Source organism: Harmonia axyridis, chromosome 3, assembly GCF_914767665.1.
Source record: "Harmonia axyridis chromosome 3, icHarAxyr1.1, whole genome shotgun sequence".
Taxonomy (NCBI): Eukaryota; Metazoa; Arthropoda; class Insecta; order Coleoptera; family Coccinellidae; genus Harmonia; species Harmonia axyridis.
Window position 1 is genome coordinate 28,068,949 of NC_059503.1, and position 18,583 is coordinate 28,087,531.

General features: G+C 32.1%; 2 protein-coding genes across 2 annotated transcripts; both read right to left on the minus strand.

Moving 5' to 3' along the window:
- Nucleotides 1-300: 300 nt before the first annotated feature.
- On the minus strand, nucleotides 301-3,191 carry LOC123674593. Its single transcript, XM_045609516.1, has 2 exons — nucleotides 3,171-3,191; nucleotides 301-1,250 (listed from the first exon to the last, which is right to left on the minus strand). Exons 1-2 carry the CDS (start codon nucleotides 3,189-3,191, stop codon nucleotides 564-566), a joined length of 708 nt encoding a protein of 235 aa, XP_045465472.1. The 3' UTR covers nucleotides 301-563.
- A 9,441-nt stretch (nucleotides 3,192-12,632) lies between these two features.
- Nucleotides 12,633-16,317, minus strand: LOC123674594. The gene is made up of 3 exons (XM_045609517.1): nucleotides 16,303-16,317; nucleotides 14,194-15,184; nucleotides 12,633-14,140 (listed from the first exon to the last, which is right to left on the minus strand). The coding sequence occupies exons 1-3, from the start codon at nucleotides 16,315-16,317 to the stop codon at nucleotides 12,966-12,968; spliced, it is 2,181 nt and encodes a 726-aa protein (XP_045465473.1). The 3' UTR covers nucleotides 12,633-12,965.
- Nucleotides 16,318-18,583: the final 2,266 nt, after the last annotated feature.

The window sequence follows — 18,583 nt, forward strand, 5'->3', positions numbered from 1 at the left end:
AATTTTGCATGAAACTGTAATTTTTGAATCTAAATGCAAATCGAGCATACCCTGTAAATTTCAAGTTTGTAGGACTCACCCTTCAAGATATGTATTTAAGTATGGCCAGACAGAATTGAATTTGAACAAAGTATCCTAATGAAATGATAAAGCGCTCTGTTCGATGAACGACCGCTCAATAAAAGATGGTTAGAGATTGATTACGAATTTTATTTACATTGAAAAATATTTTTATCACAATTCTCCGATAAAAGAAACACTTCCATAGATAACAAAAAAGATCCTATACTATCAGAATATACTAAATTCATTCAAAAATAAATTAATCTTCGTAGCAGAAAAGCTCAAACTTTTCGAAGAATTCTTCAATTATTCACATTCATTGTACTAGAAACACTGCGATACTTCCAACTTTCCATTATTCAAAACCATATGAAAAAGTTTCTAGAGATTACCAAAAAATATGTGAATGACTCGAAGTAAGTAAAGCTCAAATCATGGCACATGAAAAGAAGATTTCTGGTTTCACTAAGTTTTGACTCTCCAATTCAGAATATACAAGCCTATCGTTTGGTGGAATAAATTAGTTTACTGAGCTTCGATACACCCTCTTGGTTCTTCAGCATTTTCCTGATCTCATCTTCGTTCAAATCGGTCAGTTTGGTTTCCTTTTGCTTGCTCTCAGCAACTTCCATTGGGTCTAGAGATCTCTTTACATTAACCGACAACTCTGGATTGGATTCTTCAGGGTTGTTGTTATTGTTTATGTCATTCGAGTCTTGATTCTGATTATAATAAGAAGATGGAGTGTACACTGAAGGAGGGGGTGTGTTTTCTACCATAGGCGGCACGTAGACTGCTGGAGCTTCCGTAGGGGGTGTTACAAAGTTTGTAACCTTGTTTATCAACAGCTCGAGCAATGCAGTCTTCGGATTTATGTCAGGCATCTCTGGAAGGAATTGGTTGAGGAAAGTGCTTAGCCTGCATACCCAATCCAGGAATCTTCTGAGGGCTATAAGGTTCTCAGTGGTGCAGAAGGAGGTGATGACGTAAAGTAACCTGGCTTTTAGATCTAATACGTCGAATAAAAGTTGAATCTTCCTTTTAACAAAATCACCTGTCAAAAAATCAGTTATGACTTGGACTCCCAGAGAACCTAAGGTTTGGTCATCTACTGGTGGTGGTGGTGGAGGTGGGTATTCCTGGGAAGAGACCACCACTGCTGTGATGAACAGGAGGAATAGCAACCTCTGTGAGAAGAGAGAGAAAATAAAATGTATTCTGTCTTATATTGCATTTGATTAAATATTATTTCTATGAATTGAAAAATATTCCCTAGATTGAAGTGGCGTACTCTAGTGGGGCATGAATTTTGTTTCTAGTAAATATTTAATAATATCATCCCTTTGAGAATGAGTTGAAGTTGGTGAAATTCATGAGATATATATGACTAGGAAATAATGATTAAATTCGAAAAAACTTTTCTCATAGAGTTTGTAAACATTCTTAAGTTCTAAAACTGAAGGTTGACACAGTCGATATCAAGTTCCAATCTATTGATTGGCAATCGAAAATTAGAAAATAATTACTCGCTTACGCGTTTACCATTAAGAAATGGAGATATCGGATAAAGCACGTACTACACCTGTGATTTCCAAAATATTCGGGTTACGTAAGGAATTTACAAATGGAAGACATCGATCATGGAAAGTGAAATTAAATATCTACATGTTTGCAATTTGAATATTGAATTTCAAATGAAGATATCAATTTTATTATTGCAACAGGGGCTTTTCGTCATGGTGAAGTGTAAAACAGGGCAGTCTTTAATACAACGAAAAACCCTTGTAAAATTACTTAGGTTAATTTCATCAACTTCTTTATAAATACAAAATAGTAGTAGACATTCGTTGACGTACAGGTGACACAAACTTTAAATATCCCACAATCGTTTCTTCTTTAATCTGAATCTTTATTGGTTTCCTGTAAAGAACCTGTAAAGTAAAATGAAAAACATTTCTTCAGCAGAAAATTAACGATGTAGCCAGACTGTATCTTTGAAGCATTATTTAAAAAAGGCTGAAATATTGAAACAATACGAGGTCTATTTTTAGTTAAGTATCTACAATAAGTCCTAATGCGGCTTAGGACAACTTATAGGTACAATGAAACGGTTAGTACATGATATAAAAAAAAAATTTGTAATAATTTTTTTTTTATTTTTGTACTTCCAAATTGAGAATGTTGATGTAAAGAGAAAGATTCGTATGAAGAGGATTATGAATGATACATAAATCATAAAATGTAAAGAAGAATTTTATATACATATATGGGATAAAAATATGGAAAACATCCACTTAATTTGATTATATTCAGATTTATTCAATTGCATTTGGACTTGACTCCTGGACAAAAAATACAGACATTTGCATTTTGCATAAATGTTCAAAATAAGTTACTTTTTCATTATCATAAATGAGTTACTTCTTTATTGTTATAAATAAAAGCTTTTTATTATTGATTTTTACTTTCTCCTCATTCAAAGCACCCAAAGCCCAAAAAATTTGAAAGATGATGAAAGTATTGACGTGAAATTAGGATCTTTTGAGCACGCGTTCCTTCAAGAGACAATTGCGCCCTTGAAGAGCAATTATACAGTTCTGCGGTATTCAAAGGCGCATTTGCTGCATGAATGAACGAGCTCTCAGAAGTTCTTTTCTTGAAGTCGGTGCTGTCCTTTCGATATGCAACGATGAAATGAATTCAACTTTTAAAAATTTTATTATGAGAATGAATATTTTGATGCTCTGAACCGATTTTTTCAATGACGGGTAGATGTTGTGAAATGATTTCTCTTTAATTTGGAATTCTGGTTTTTTTAATTTGTTGTTTGCGTGAACATTTTAATGATAATTTTCATCCCGATCGAATAAGCAGTTTTGAAATCAGTATTGAAACAAAATTTTGAATGTTTGAGATGCAAAATGTAGAAAAGTGGCTGTTTTTTTAATCCAAAAGTGTATATACAATAGAGGCATGTTTTTCCTATTTATTTTTTCCAATGAAAAACTGAAAGTATTCTGAAATAATCACTAGCCAAATCAAAGAAATTCCATATAAATAATTGAAAAAATATTTTCGCTAAAAATGCGATGTTGATGTGTACTTACCGCTATACTTTTGAAAGTCATGGTACCACTTCGATTCTCTATACGCCACTAAACTGTCGAATTTTCAAGTCAATGCTTTTATTTTAATTCAAATAAGATCGGAGATAATTAAAAGGTCTTTAAGGTTTATATTGCCCTTCCAAGATTTTATATTATTGCTTTCATTAATGAAATCACAATCGATTCTACAAACGATGTACACTTACTTGTCTTCTCATTTATTTCAGGAAATAAATTCCATATTCATAAAATTGGTCAATTAGGAAAACTACTCTCATTTCGTATGCAATTCTTATATACAAATGATTATTTCCTCAATTCGAAATCAAATTCCATCCAAAAATTTTATAAGTGTATTTTGATCTATTTTATGTGGCATAGAGATTTGAATATGAATAAAATATTTTTTTCCTATTGATATACTAACTTAACAATTATTAAAATATACATTTCATAATTCTTCATCGATAGTACGATTTTAATAAGGTGAATATTCTTAATGTATAATAACACTTTATTTACTTTCGGCCATTGAAAAAAACCAAAGAAATTCATCTATGAAGACGATTTTATTTGACAAAAATATAAGAAATTGACAATTGATACAATTTTTTACAACAATCATTATTTCAGATCGGCCAGTAATTATACATATGTATCAAAGATTTGCATCAAGAACCCGTTTCAATTTCTTATTGATCTATTTCAATATTTACGTTCTTAAATGTACAAAATCGGCCAAAAATCTATCCATTAGCCTACATTCCTTGGAAACTATAGAAATTATTTGTATAAAATTTGCTACAAAAATCGATTGCTTTAGTCTTTCCATATTAAAGTATTTTTATACTTTTATTATAGGAATTATGCTTAAAATAGCATAATTCCTATAATAAAAGTAGTGAGATTTTGCTATCAACAGAAAACTTCTTGTAACTGCTTGAAGCTTTCATAAATCTGGGGATATTTGTTCGCCCTACTGTTGCTATCAAATCACGTTGTTGCAGATGTGTTCTGTTTGTAAGCAATTTGGCGTTTTATGTACTTCTTTTCAAGATTGATTTTATCTGCTAACTCAAATTATTGAGTTTACTGGTGCCCCCAGATGAAAATTGAGGTTACGGAGGATTCAGTTACGTCGTTGTACTTCACGAACAAAAAGTTCGTATATTCAAAGTGTCGAATAGGAGAACAATTTCTTCAAGTTAATATTTTTTCTGAACGTTCGGGTACTTTGCACCCCGAAACTTTGAATTGCCCCATCGGTGAAAATTTACTGGAAAAAACACTGCTTTCACCTTATTTCACTGCTAAGATGAATATTCTATATACCGCATGCCTTCTTCTTGATTGAAAACTGAACCATAATCTTATCACTTAAATGAAAACAAAAATCAGTAAAAAAAGTTTCTTGTTCGAATTCGAATACGAATACAGGTGTATTCGAAGTTAATCAGTTTTTAGGGAATAACGAGAGTTGTAATATTGAGAATATTTCGTGGAAAATGCTGGGACATCAATTTCTAGTTTGACCGGGCAAAAATAGTAGCCCACATCAAGAAGCTTTGTCGAACCACCAGATTGAGTAACGTTTGAATATTCCACAGACTTCAGTAAGGCGCATAGTGGCCCTTTTCCTGGAAACCAGCAGCGTTGCTCGTAGACCGGTGCCTGGTCGACCAATAATAACATCTGCAAGGGAAGATCATTATATCGCAAATTTTACTCGTAGGAATCGAATGGTATCTTCGAAGTCAATTTTGAGATCCTATATATTAGACGGGTAGACTCAGCCAGTACCATAAGGAGATGATTGCATTCCTCAAATTTAAGGGCAGCAAGACCTTTGAGAGTACCTAGGCTATCACCTGGACATAGAGGTACCCGTCGGCAAGGGTCAGAACAACAACAAGACTTGCTTTTACCACAATGGCGCAACGTATTTCTTTTGCACGAGTCACGATCTGGTTTACAAAATGATAATCGACGAGAAAGGGTTTGGAGAGGTCCAGGCAGACTAGAGTGACTCAATTTCGCCCGGGAAGTTGTGCCCTTTCAAGGCGGATCAATAATGTTGAACGAACAATGACTGGTGCCATCTACGTAGAAAACATCATTGAACCAAACATTATTCCTCTGCACAACAAATTTGGGGATAATTCCATTTATCAGGATGATACCGCCCCACCACACCTCACACGAAGGGCTCAAAACATTCTTCAAGAGAACAATACCCAGAGAATGAACTGACCAGCAAACTCATCAGACTTGAATCCAATTGAGTACGTATGTTATTACTTAGGGAAAGCAATATCCAATCGCCAAAACCCACCTCCAACTTTTCAGGAATCGAGTTTAGCTCGTCAGGAAGAATGAAATGATATGCTCAAAAATGTTATCAATGACTTGATTCGTGGGATGCCTAGGCGTATTGGGCAGTTGATTGAAAGAAGAGGTGGTAATACAGACTATTGAATTTGGATGCAGTTGTGGAATAACTATAATTAATCAAAAATAAATAATCTATAAATTTAGATTTTTTCCCATTTTTCCTATTTTGTCTCATCCTGCATAAAGCAAAGAGTAACAAACAAAGATTTTTTATCAAATATATTGTAGTTGACATAGAGGAAAATATTCACTTCAAACTCAGAACATTGATGGTTTTTTTCATAAGAAATCTTTGGGATTAAAGACTTTTGATGATGTGTGTATATGCAAAAGATAGATACAATATAAATCTCTGAATAGGTAACCTGAATCATTTGTTCTTAAAGCAATCAGCGAAGAGATTAGTCCATCAAATCTGCTTCACGGCAATTACACCTGATGATGTGTTCACGATATATTCGGCAGAATTGTGGGATTCCATCATCCGGTGAAAACCTCGATTTAATCTATGTTTGGACGATTTTATTAAAACTTTCGTGATATCCTCGAATGCAACAAATACCGTTTGATGTAATCTGTTCAAACTAAACGCTTAATTTGAGGAGAATTATTACTGCATTGTAGACGATCTCTTATAATTTCGTGCTTCTTGGTTCTATAAATAAGAGAACTGTATCGCAATTGAATACATAAGACATTGAGCATTAGGAATGGAACATCATCGGTGTTCAGTTATCGATATTTTCTCCATCGATTTCGAAATTAGATAAACCGGGTGATTTTTTAAAGTAGAATCTGTCAAAACCATGAAAAGGAATCATCTTACCGAAAACATCATTGATCATTTGAAAATGGTGAAATTATTTATTTTTGGTTTGATATACTTCCCATTGATTAATAAGAATATATCAATTGAAAAAAGATTATTTGCAGTCTAGTTGAAATTACCTAAAATCATAAAAAAAATCGAGAATTCAAGCAGAATATCGATAAAAATTCTTGTGTATACATAGAATAATATTTCTATTATACATATAATAATAATTTAATTTTTGATATTTCTATTGAATATAATAAAGTTTCGTTCAAGATTTTAGTGTCAGAACCATACAAAAATTCGAAATATCGAAAAAAAGAAAGCACTGAGACGAAGTTAGGGGTTTCGAAGCGACCGTTCAACCATGGCGCCAATTTCTCCTATATAATTATATGATATATACAGTTATGTGATGTCCAGGAGTGCAAATTTACACATAAACGAACGCTCAAAAGCTCCTGGCTTTTGAGAACTTTCCTCATTTCGTTTTCTAATACGCTCCTCTTTTCGATTGAATTTTCTAAACGACTATCAAATATGTAAGTTTTGGTTATGTCATAATTTTAGCCTCAAATTCTCAAATTCAAGAAATTCATTATTGGAAGCAGGAAAAAAATATTAAAATCAATAAAACACACCAAATCGCTGCAATTTGCATGAAAAACATATATACCCCAATCACACTATGCTCTCATGTATCATAGAAAATATTTATGTAATGTAGTAGTATCATAGTAGTATCATAGCATGTTTGTAATTCGAAGATATTTGGCTGTTTTTCATATTCGAATATTTGAAAATTTTGTTTCTTAATTTCTTAATAGCTATGCTTGAAAATTAATACATCATATTCTTATATTTCTAAGTGAATCTGGACCAACAATTGAGGATTCATCCTTATTTAGGTTTCGCACTTATATGTGTGAAAATATACAAATTTTTTATTACGAATTAGTTCATCTTTGGAAATAATAGACAAATCTCTGGGTTGAACCTAGGACCACAAGATCAGAATACCGGACAAAGTTATGCAATCGATTTAATGAAAGAGCAGATTACATTCTCTGACCAGTGGGACTGTTATTTTCGTTACAGCATCTTCTCTACGGTCTTAGCCGTGGAGAAAGAACGTAAGTGTAACAATCGACTACAGACGAGTAATTTTCTAAGGCATCAAATCGAAAAATGATGTGAAAGTTCAACTCGTTTCGATTTTTATTTTACATAAGACAGTGACGTATTGGAAAGGAAAAAGAACTGCACCTACACTCAAGGTTTTAGGTTTTTCGAAGGAATAAGATGATGTTTGGTAGGTACTCCTTTTCTAACAAATCAAAATTTAGCCATAAGGACCTGAATTTCAAAATGTTAGTACTGTTAGTTGAAGACCTTTATACCCTTAATGAGAAAAATTGATCAGAAGACTCTGGTCCATTCTTCTAGTATTCTCTTTCACAATATCATTCAAATAAATCATTCAATTCGAAGTAACTAGGTTTACCAGAAAGACCCCTCCATTTAAGAAAAATCTTAATATATTAAAAACAGTTTTGAATATATGAAACTTTGAGCAAACTTGGGATAATTTATTCCATGCAATCTGTAAATTCGATAAAAAATTTTCAATATGAATATTTCGTAGTAAAGTACTTTTTATGACTGTTTGAAACGTATTGCACATCTCACAGCATATTTGATAAATATGTAGTGGGTTTGAACGTTTATGTTTGTCATGATGACAGCACGTTGAAGTAGAATGACAGATGAGTGCAATAAAAACTTTATTGCACTAGTGCAATAAAGAACTTCTTTTTCCACTAAATATAGTTCAATAAAGTTTTGCTTTTTGCATGAATGTAGAAAAACATTATTATTATTATTATTCAGGAGCCTAATCCTTTCTATTAGGTATAATTTTTACCAACCTGAACAATCAAGCAAAAAAAGAAATTCCCAATGATCAATAGTCATCAATTATTTTCGATTTATAGGCCGAATTTTAAGGTATATGCCCCGTAACGTTTAGTACCTTGACTGTTAATAGAGCAAAAAGATTTCTCATTGATATGCGAACGATGAAGAGTTCAGACATGAGTTATTAGCGAAAATTGATGGTCTGAACGTGAATTAATTGTTTCTATTAAGAAAGCATCAATTAGTATGACTGTAAAAGCGGCATTATGCCATAGCAGATCGCTTAGTGTGAAATTTTACTGTTAATTATCGAGTATTGATCCAGAAATGAATTTGGGAAGAATAACAGTAACAACTAGGAGTATGGTGTCAACGAAACATCCGTTTATTGAATAATTGCAAAACCGAATATTCGTGGAATTTCCTCTTTGAATATTGAACAATTTCAATTGTTGATGTAGTATTTCAATGATGATGTAGCACTTTCACTCACTCATTATCTTTCACTAATCGGTATCTTAATATACTTTTTATTTTTTATTGACTTGTTGAATATATTCATTAGGACCATTCAGAGAATGATTCGAATCCGTTTCTATTTTGGCTAAACAGTTTTGTCAGAAAAGTAGCGGCACAAATTCTTTGAAGTGAACCATAGTCATATACAGGGTATTTCAAATTAAGTCGGCTCCATTGCTAACTCCGTTATTATTGATGCTACGATGTCGGTTAAATGGGCAAACTAGTAGCATTTTAAGTGGTCTTCTCGATGCCGAAAACAAAAAAAAATTGACAGTCGCGTTGTATTATTTGATAAAATGATATTTTTTTTCAAGGGAACACCCTATATTTTTTCATGCATTTCGATTCGTAATAACATTCTCAACAACAAAGCTTATATCACCTTTCTTCCTAAAGTGGAAAATGAGCGACTTATTTTGAAATATTTATTTCTTTCACTAGTACAAAAAATTTATTTGTTTTGGCGAATAAACTTCATGATTGTTCAAACAACCATTTTTGGTACTTATACGAATGACAATATTTTGTTACTAATAGCAAAATGAGATTGTCAACAGATCGTGTGGCATGGAAAAACCTGGAAGAGGCCTATATCCGACAAAGGATGGACACGGGCTGAAGAAGAAGAATAGCAAAATGAGACAGTAAAAAGAAAAAAGTGCGCTGGGATGTGAACTCGTGAAACCCGTGATCATCATGTACCACCACTCAATCGACACCACTAACCTATCTGATATTAATAGACAAAACGATAATTTCCTTCTCAAAGCCATTCCGCTAGCCGCATTTATTTTGTGATTCAATAGTGTCAATAGAAGGGCCCAAATATGTGTTCAACAAGAAGGCGGTGGCCATTTACACGATATTTTTTTACAGCGCTTTATCGAATCAGTTTGATATAAATGTTTCCTATTTATACAACGGTCTTATTTTCACCTTTACGAAAAAAAGTCAAATGAGCTTTGTTGTTGAGAATGTAATTACGAATCGAAATTAATGAAAAAATATAGGGTGTTCCATTGAAAAAAATATCATTTTATGAAATATTATGACAACGCGACTGTCAATTTTTTGTTTGTTTCGGCATCAAGAAGACCACTAAAAATGCACTTCCCACCGCACTCTTTTCCTTTTACTGTCTTATTTTGCTATTGTTAACAAAATATTGTCATTCGTATAAGTACAAAAAATGGTTGTTTGGACAATCATGAGGTTTATTCGCCAAAACAAATACATTTTTTGTACTAGTGAAAGAAATGAATATTTCGAAATAAGTCGCTCATTTTCCACTTTAGGAGGAAAGGTGATATGAGCTTTGTTGTTGAGAATGTTATTACAAATCGAAATTCATGAAAAAATATAGGGTGTTCCATTGAAAAAAATATCATTTTATGAAATATTATGACAACGCGACTGTCAACTTTTTGTTTGTTTCGGCATCGAGAAGACCACTTAAAATGCTAGTAGTTTGCCCATTTAAACTACATCGTAGAACCAATAATAACGCAGTTAGCAATGGTGCCGACTTAATTTGAAACACCCTGTATAGGGTTATCCATTTGTGGTTCCGAGAGTTAACGTAAATGAAACACACTTTCATTCAAAGTATCGATCGAATTTTGGTTTCAATATAATGAACCTTGACATTAGGTATGGACTACAACATCATTCAAACGTCTCCGCGTGATGTCCTACAAGACTCGATGCTTGTGAGATAATTTTTGATGATTCGCCGGCAATATCTGGCCAATAAATTGACAGATATCAATTTTCAGATCGTTAATAGTCTGGGGAATATGTGTATAAACACGATCCTTCGCATAATCACACAAAAATAATTCATAGGAGGTAGATCATATGATCTTGGAGGCCAATTCACTTCGTCGAAATAAGAAATTACGCATCCTGGATATTTTTCTTGCTAGAACCACCATCTGGCTAGAACCACATCTCTCCCAATCCCATATAATCAATTTTTGGCAAAAAAAAATATCGGTGATCCATGGCTTTAGTTCTTGTGATATCAACTGATAACTAAACCTTATACGGATGTTGATGCAAATGCAGATGCAAAATATGCCAAAGCCTGCCGTTATAGACACCAAAACGTTGTGCTCTCCTAGGAATGGATAAATTTGGATCTTCTTCAACACTTCTTTCTATATGGTTCTGGTGTTACATTCATTATTCAATGTTGCATCGAGCTTGAAATTGTATAATGTATCTAAATGGAAAATACTAACTTGGTTGGATAGATTGTCTTAGAAATATTATAGGTTTTTTTCAATATTCTGCTTGACTTTTGTATGGGTCTGATACCGCTATCAATTCGAAATTTCGAACGATGCTTGAAGTTGTTGTTCTAAACATACCGAATACCGAAATCAAAATCCCGATCTATTCTTACGGAAATTTCAGGTTTTTTTGTTCTATATTCTGTCTGACTCTTAAGATTCTAACCTCACGAAATTTTTTACGGAACTTGTAATTCTTTATATACACGCAAATTCTTTACCCGGTCAGATCTTTTGTCACAGAAATATTAGGTATTTATTTTCCAATATTCTTCTCAAATTGTCCATGGCTCTGTTGATGTAATTTATTTGAAATTTTGTACGAAGCTCGAAATTCTTTTTTTATATCTACATCCAAAATCTCTTCTACGTTAGTTTTGTGGTCAAGGAAATAGTGGGTGATTTTTCAGAATATTTTTTAATTTTCTCTGGTTTTTTTGAAGTGATCAATATAAAATTTCATATGATGCTTGAAATTGATATTTCAGATCAGAATGCAACATTTCATTCCGATCAAACCTATAGTTTTGAAAATATCCGGAAAACAAAACAAACGGCCGTATTCATGGAATCCCTAGTCGGATTTTGCCCATTTACGAGCATACTCTGAAAGTTTCTAGGTCCATCCTTTCGAGAGTAACTATGTTTACAATTGGACAGAATTAAATTTGAAGGCAGATTCGTCATCAGTAAGTCGAACTTTGTCATTTGAGATCTTTTCCGGCTCAAAAATTTCAGACATTGTGATGGAATGATAATGCGATCTGTTCAGTGAACGAGCTCTCAATAAAAAACATTATTTACACAATAGTTTATTATTTCCTTCTGCTCAAAAAATATTCTAAATCTGAAGATTATTGAAACAAAAGCTATTTCTGAAATGAAGAAAGAAAAAAAAAATCTTAATCCCGAAACTAATGGAGCTAGAGTCTTTCGGAAAACATATTTCATTCAGTGCAACGATAGTATTACAGGTCTATCTCTTTAAATAGGAATTTTCAAATTTTGTATATCTGATTATTTTCCTTAATAATTCATGGATCCATGCTATATGACAACTGATGTTTTATCAAATTTCATGCGAATAGTTCTCGGAGTTTCCGAGAAAAGTTCTATTAAAGTGATTAGGTAAACTAAGATAATTTTTTTTTATTATATTGGCAATAAGCATGTGTAGTATCACCGAATAGATATGATATTTAAGTAAAAATTTGAATTTGAAGTAATCAGTAATAAAACAAATTGAGGAAAATTTCCCAATCCTATTCAAAATATTCTGTTGGAAAATAACTGAATTAACTATAGCATATGATTGTCATATGATTTAATACCTCTCGATTTGTTCTAATCGATTCTGTTTAGGTATAAAATAATGTAAAGAAGAAGGAACTTGTTGAACATTTTATTTATGTACAAAATACAAAAATTTATCACGAAAAATAATAATATTTAATGTTAAATAAAAATATTTACAGTTTGCCACAAGGCATCAGTTCTAATCCTAGTTTTATCTCAATTAATAATTTAAAAGTGTACCACTACTATTCTTTGGTAGTTAATAAGTTTACTTCTTGGAAATTTTTTGTCCATAAGAATCTATAAGATCCTTGTTCTTGTTATCCCATATTTGATTCAGTCCAAGAGGAATATCACCAACATTGGAAAAACTTGGTGGTTTCAAATCCAGCTCTAAATATTTACTACGCTCATCTTCAATGTCAAATTCCAAATCAGTTGTAGTACTGACAGCTGGATATGGCTTAAGTGTAGACTGGTGATCAGTTATTTGATTAGTAGATAACAAATCTTTTGGATTATAGTTGGAATTTGGCAATTCTAGAAGACATTATGGTTTAGTTAAAATACAGAAGGTCTCTTGTTGATGCGATGCTTACCAAAACTCATCGATGGAACACCATACCCATCAGAAGAAGCAGTGATTTCATTTGAGTCGTAGTTATCGAGGTTTTCCGAAGACATTTTATCCAAAATATTTAAAGCCTTATATGGAGAATCAAGAGTATGGAATTCTTTTCTCCTATTCGGTCTCTTCCTTCTTATCGGTTCAATAATAACAGTATGAGTGATTTCGTCAAGTTTAGTAGGGTCTATCTTACCGTTTTCTTTATTTTTAAGACTATCTAATACGGATTGGTCAAATTTTTGGTTGAAGAATCTAAGCTCAAGTCCTCTGGAGGGAGAATTTTGATAATCTTGAGAATGATAAGATGCCTGATCTGGTCTAGGAGATGATGTAGTTGCGAGTTCCTTTTTGACAAATTCATTGATAAATTTTCGATAAATTACATACCCTGGTGGAGAAAGAAATTGGGTGGAATCATCAGAAACCATTGTATCATGTGGAACAATCTTATTAGATAGAAAAGGTCTTTCAGTAATATCTAAATTTTTTTGTCTCTGTGTATAATCATTAGAAATTTCATTAGATAAGAAAGGTATTTCGGTAATATCTGAAATTTTCTGTCTTATATTGAATCGATGAGGTTTTTCCGTACTGAACTCTTTCTGATGGAAGCTATAAGATATTATGTTGGAGAAAGGTTTTTCCGTCGTTTTTCCATCTTGAGATGATCCATTCTGAACTGAAGTGACTGAACTGGTAGTAGTATTCTTCTTACAATTCTTTTTAGATTTTTTATGTTCGTCGATAAGAGTTTGCAGACCGTTGGGTGGCCAATTTGGGTTGTCTGAACCATGAAGCATCTCCTTTTCCTGCTCCACAAATTTTCTGTGTAGTTTCAGAAGCCTCAGAATTGTTTTATAATCTGTTAGTTGTTCTGTACTAATTTTGAATGGAAATTTAGGTTTGTATACTAATGTTTTCTGAGTTGATGAACAGCATTTGTTAAATTTTGTTTGAATATCATAATTTGGAAGAAGCTTGAATTTATTCTCGGTAATTGCCGTTTTGTCTTCACCTATTGAGTTCACAGTCGTTGTTGATATGAAATTTACTCCAGTTTGTTCAATTTCTTGGCGTGGGGAATTTTTGATGTTATAATCTGAGGCATCTGAAATTACTAGTAAGTAAGATTAAGTTTGAAATGATAATATTTCTCCTTACCTTTTTTTTCTTCATTTATTACGAATACTAGTTTGCCTGCTTCAGGATCAAAAATAAGATTTTTCTTGGCTTCGTCGACAAATATTCTACCGATTGCAGGTTTCGAAATTTGGTGTGACTCTGGATAGGGTTTTGATGGTTGTGGATAAGGTTTTAAAGTTTCTGGATAAGGTTTTGATGGTGGATAAGGTTTGGAGGCCTCTGGATATGGTTTAGATGGTGGATAAGGTTTGGAAGGCTCTGGATACGGTTTTGACGGTGGATAAGGTTTGGAGGCCTCTGGATATGGTTTTGATGGTGGATAAGGTTTGGAAGGCTCTGGATACGGTTTTGACGGTGGATAAGGTTTAGAAGCTTCCGGATACGGTTTGGATGGTGGATGAGGTGTGGAAGTCTCTGGATATGGTTTTGAAGGCTCTGGATACGGTTTTGATGGTGGATAAGGTTTGGAAGCTTCTGGATACGGTTTTGATGGGGGATGAGTATTTATGGAGGCAGGATAGGGTTTCGAAGTCTCTGGATGAGGTTTTGAAGGTGGATATACATTTGTCGACGTAGGACATGGTTTTGATGGTTGTGGATATGGTTTAGTAGCCTCTGGATAAGAAGTCGTGGGTTGCGGATAAGGTTTAAATGCTTGTGGATGAGGTTGATGATGCACTGGATACGGTCTTTCAAACTTATTTCTCAATGTCAGATACCACGGTGATTCCATGCTGGAATATTGCTCTGCTGGGTGTTCTTCTTCCAAAACAGGTTGGGAGGACCAAAGAGAGTAATACTGAGGACCATCTTCTTGATAGCTAGGAATATAGTTTCTTCCGAAAAACTTCTCAGTTAGAGGTCTGTTATCATAGGGATTGAAAACTCTTGAAAAAATTGGGTTTTGGAATCCGAATGACCTTTTAGGTCGCATAAGCTTTTGTTCTTTTCCGTTTTCAGCACAAACGGAAATTGTGAAGAATATCAAAGCCCCTATGAGGGGAATTTTCTGAAAAAATTGTAAAAAATTAGAGAACTCTTCGAAATAAAAAGGGGTCAATCAATTTCTGAAATTTCAATAACTAAATCATTTTTTGTCTGAGAGACTGAAATGGACTAGTCTCAATCAGAACAGAATTTCTTGGAAGATAATATATAATAATAATAATGATAATGAACTTTATTTAGATTATTTATTATTATTATTTATTTAGATTTAGATATAAAAAGAGATACATAGTTATCAAATCTGTGAGAATTTCTAAAAAGATCAATGTAAAATAACGTAAATCACAAACTTTTCTTCACTATTTTGGCATAATTCGAAGAATATTTCAAATATTTCATAAAAAAGATTTATTATTGAAAAAAAATTGATCTTAGAACATTTTGATTATCATGCAAGGACTCCAGTTTGGATTAAAAATAGACTGATCATCATATTTTTCGATGCAGAGTTCTTTTGAATATGTAATTGAATAATTGATTCAACATTAAGAACTCAAATTTAGAACTATAATATATTTATAGTCAGTTTTTTCAAAACCAGTTGAATTATTCTGGTGAATAATAGAATCAATAAACCCCTGTTTTAATGTTCATTATTCGCAGTCTTTCAATATAAAAAGCTCTTATAGCAGAAGAAATTCTTTTCGTTCAACACATTCCAAAACGTATATAAACTGTGAATGTTTCAAAAATTATAAGAAAATTTCAATATAAATATATATCAAATTAATTTTTGTAAAGCCTTTTATTTCATTATTTTCAATAATAATTATTCTTTGGAATTATTTGACTAGAATCTATAAACTATAAATTTCGGGGGCTAAAATCAAGGAATCGAATCAGAAAAAAAAATCCCTAAAGAATGCAATCATAAATTTCAGAATATATTCGATATTATTAATATGATACTTTTTACCACGAACACTCAACGTTAATAATTTCAGAGTTATGAAATATTTGAAACAGAATTCGAAACAAGAATTTTTCGTTCGAAACTAAAATTGTGATTGAAAATATTTTTTCAAGATATAGTAAGGAATAATGAATCATTGTGTAAAATCTCGAAAATTTAATAAACCATATGACTTTTTAAAACTTGCGAATATTAAAATAACTCACCAAATTATAAAGCATATTCCCAGCACTACAAAAATTGTCAAAGCACCTCTTTCTGCAAAAGATCATAACTAATTGAGTTTACAGGTGAAATACTATAAGTATACGCAATTTTGGAATCATTAGACTCATTAGTACCACTGGAATTTTTCAAATTCCATTAAGCCAATTTTACATTCACTTTTCAAACTGACCAAATATTTCGAACACAGGCTAAGCTAAATCGTTTTAAACTGGCTTTTACCGCATTTGTCCCAGAAGATATTTGGACTTTTTCACAGCGTCCAATCAGATGTAGAGGTGTCGCAAAATTCTCGGAGATATTTTTGAAGACCGAGGGTACACCTAAATTAAAGTTTATGACCATACCAAGTAGTAATAAAAGTCAAAGTGAGTTATTGGTAGGTAGCGCACGCTCTGAACTTTTGGATCAACTTTTTTCTGTATTCAAGACCTTAACAACAGCAAACTGATTGATATAACTAATTTTGATATTATAAGACAATAAAAAAATCATTGACATTTTCAAAAAGAATAGAATCAATACAAACTACTGAAATAAGAAACTGGTGTAAATACAGAAGATATTTTCACCAAGTTTTTATGCTGGGTTTCTATTCCTCTGAATTGGGTCAATATTATTAAGAGCGACATAAAATCAACCATTTTGGGGATCCTCCAGGGGTGGTTTAAGATTTTTTTCATCGATAGAAAATGGGGAAATATTCAAAATGATGATATAAAGGGAGATTTTATTAACGTTCATTGACCTGAAATGCTAATCAACCGACAATTCTTCTCCCAAATGTAATATCACTTGAACGAGAGTTTAATGGGTGAAAATCCGATGAATTTTCAATAAACTATATTATTTCTTTTTTTGAGACTCTTAATGAAATGGAAAGAGAAAAAATGAAGAAAAGCATTGAATTGGTATCAGGAGTTTCTGAGCGCTCATATTCATGCGCCATATTGGAGACCACTGAACTATTAATAGAGATGCGATTCGATTATGATATCATTGTTGTCGTTTATTTTATCTGATTTTAGTGTCCTCTTGACGTTCGGCACAAAAATTCCTGAGATTATTTTCCACAAAACAACTAAATTTCAACATCAACATGAAACTTTGAAATTGTTATATTACGTCTAAATCAAAATATTCATCTTGATCGAATGTAGGTATTTTTTAAAATTATGAATAAAAAAAAATTACACAATCTTGATTCGAAATCCAAATCTAGCAAGAAAATTTCTAGTTTCTTGTATATTGCGTATGAAAGTTATGGTATATACGCCATTTACGGTCATAAACACAGAATTGAATAATACCACGGATATCGTTTGAGACCATTTCCGGTTCAAAATTCAAAATATTGTTTTCAGTTTCAATATAAGCTATTTATTTGGCTTTTTCAAATCGAATGCTTGATTATATTTCATTTATTATTTAAGAACTGCAGCAATTACACTGAGCAGTAACTATGTGGTTCTCCTTCGAATTTATTACTTTCTCCCAAAATTGCTTATAATAAACGGCATTCCTTCCAAATATGTAGATTTTATAGCCCTTAAACATCTGGTCCGACCTATGTCTAATCGAAAAAAGTACTTACACGTGTTTGACTGTTCGATCTTCGGCTCCAAAATAGCAGAACTATTTCAGCATTCTGAAACCGAACTCAATCAAGGCAATTTTCTGAAATTTTGCTGCTATATACTGTTGAAATATATTCCTCAAGAATTTTTAGTTTAGGTATGTATAATTTTATGTGATTTCAAATATCAACAAGTTTCGATAAAAGCAGACAAAAATTTTAGTTAATTTATACCTTCGATATTTATGAATAAAATATACCTAATATGAGTTTGGGAACTTGTCATATCTTTCATTGAACATTTAATTTGTATACCCTGCAAGCTAGATATAAAATAAATACGTTTTTTTTAGGCAAATTTAATTTATTTTTGTGCTTATCCTCATATAAAGAGTTGTATTAGTATGTGGCTATCTAAAAAGTGTATAGAAAATTAATTAATCTCTTAGTTTTAGAATCCTTTCCATAAATTAGTAAATCGAGAAATCGAACAGAAAATATTTCTAATAATTTCTGCATTAGAAAATTGAGAATAAATAATATAGAATAATCTTGAAAAAGAAGATTTTCAGATATTATTCCAAACCCTAATTTGGTGTTTTATTTCTTGATATAATAACTTTATCATTTTGTCTTCAACGAAAAAATAGGTACCTAAGTAAGTATATCATTTTTTTAAGGAGTAA

Bases quoted from the DNA above. Each gene is read 5' to 3' on its own strand.
- LOC123674593 (XM_045609516.1), bottom strand. From the start codon at position 3,191: ATGACTTTCAAAAGTATAGCG. The intron at 1,251-3,170 runs GTAAGTACACAT...CTCTTCTCACAG, and splicing joins TGACTTTCAAAAGTATAGCG to AGGTTGCTATTCCTCCTGTT.
- LOC123674594 (XM_045609517.1), bottom strand. The intron at 14,141-14,193 runs GTAAGGAGAAAT...TAGTAATTTCAG, and splicing joins AATAAATGAAGAAAAAAAAG to ATGCCTCAGATTATAACATC.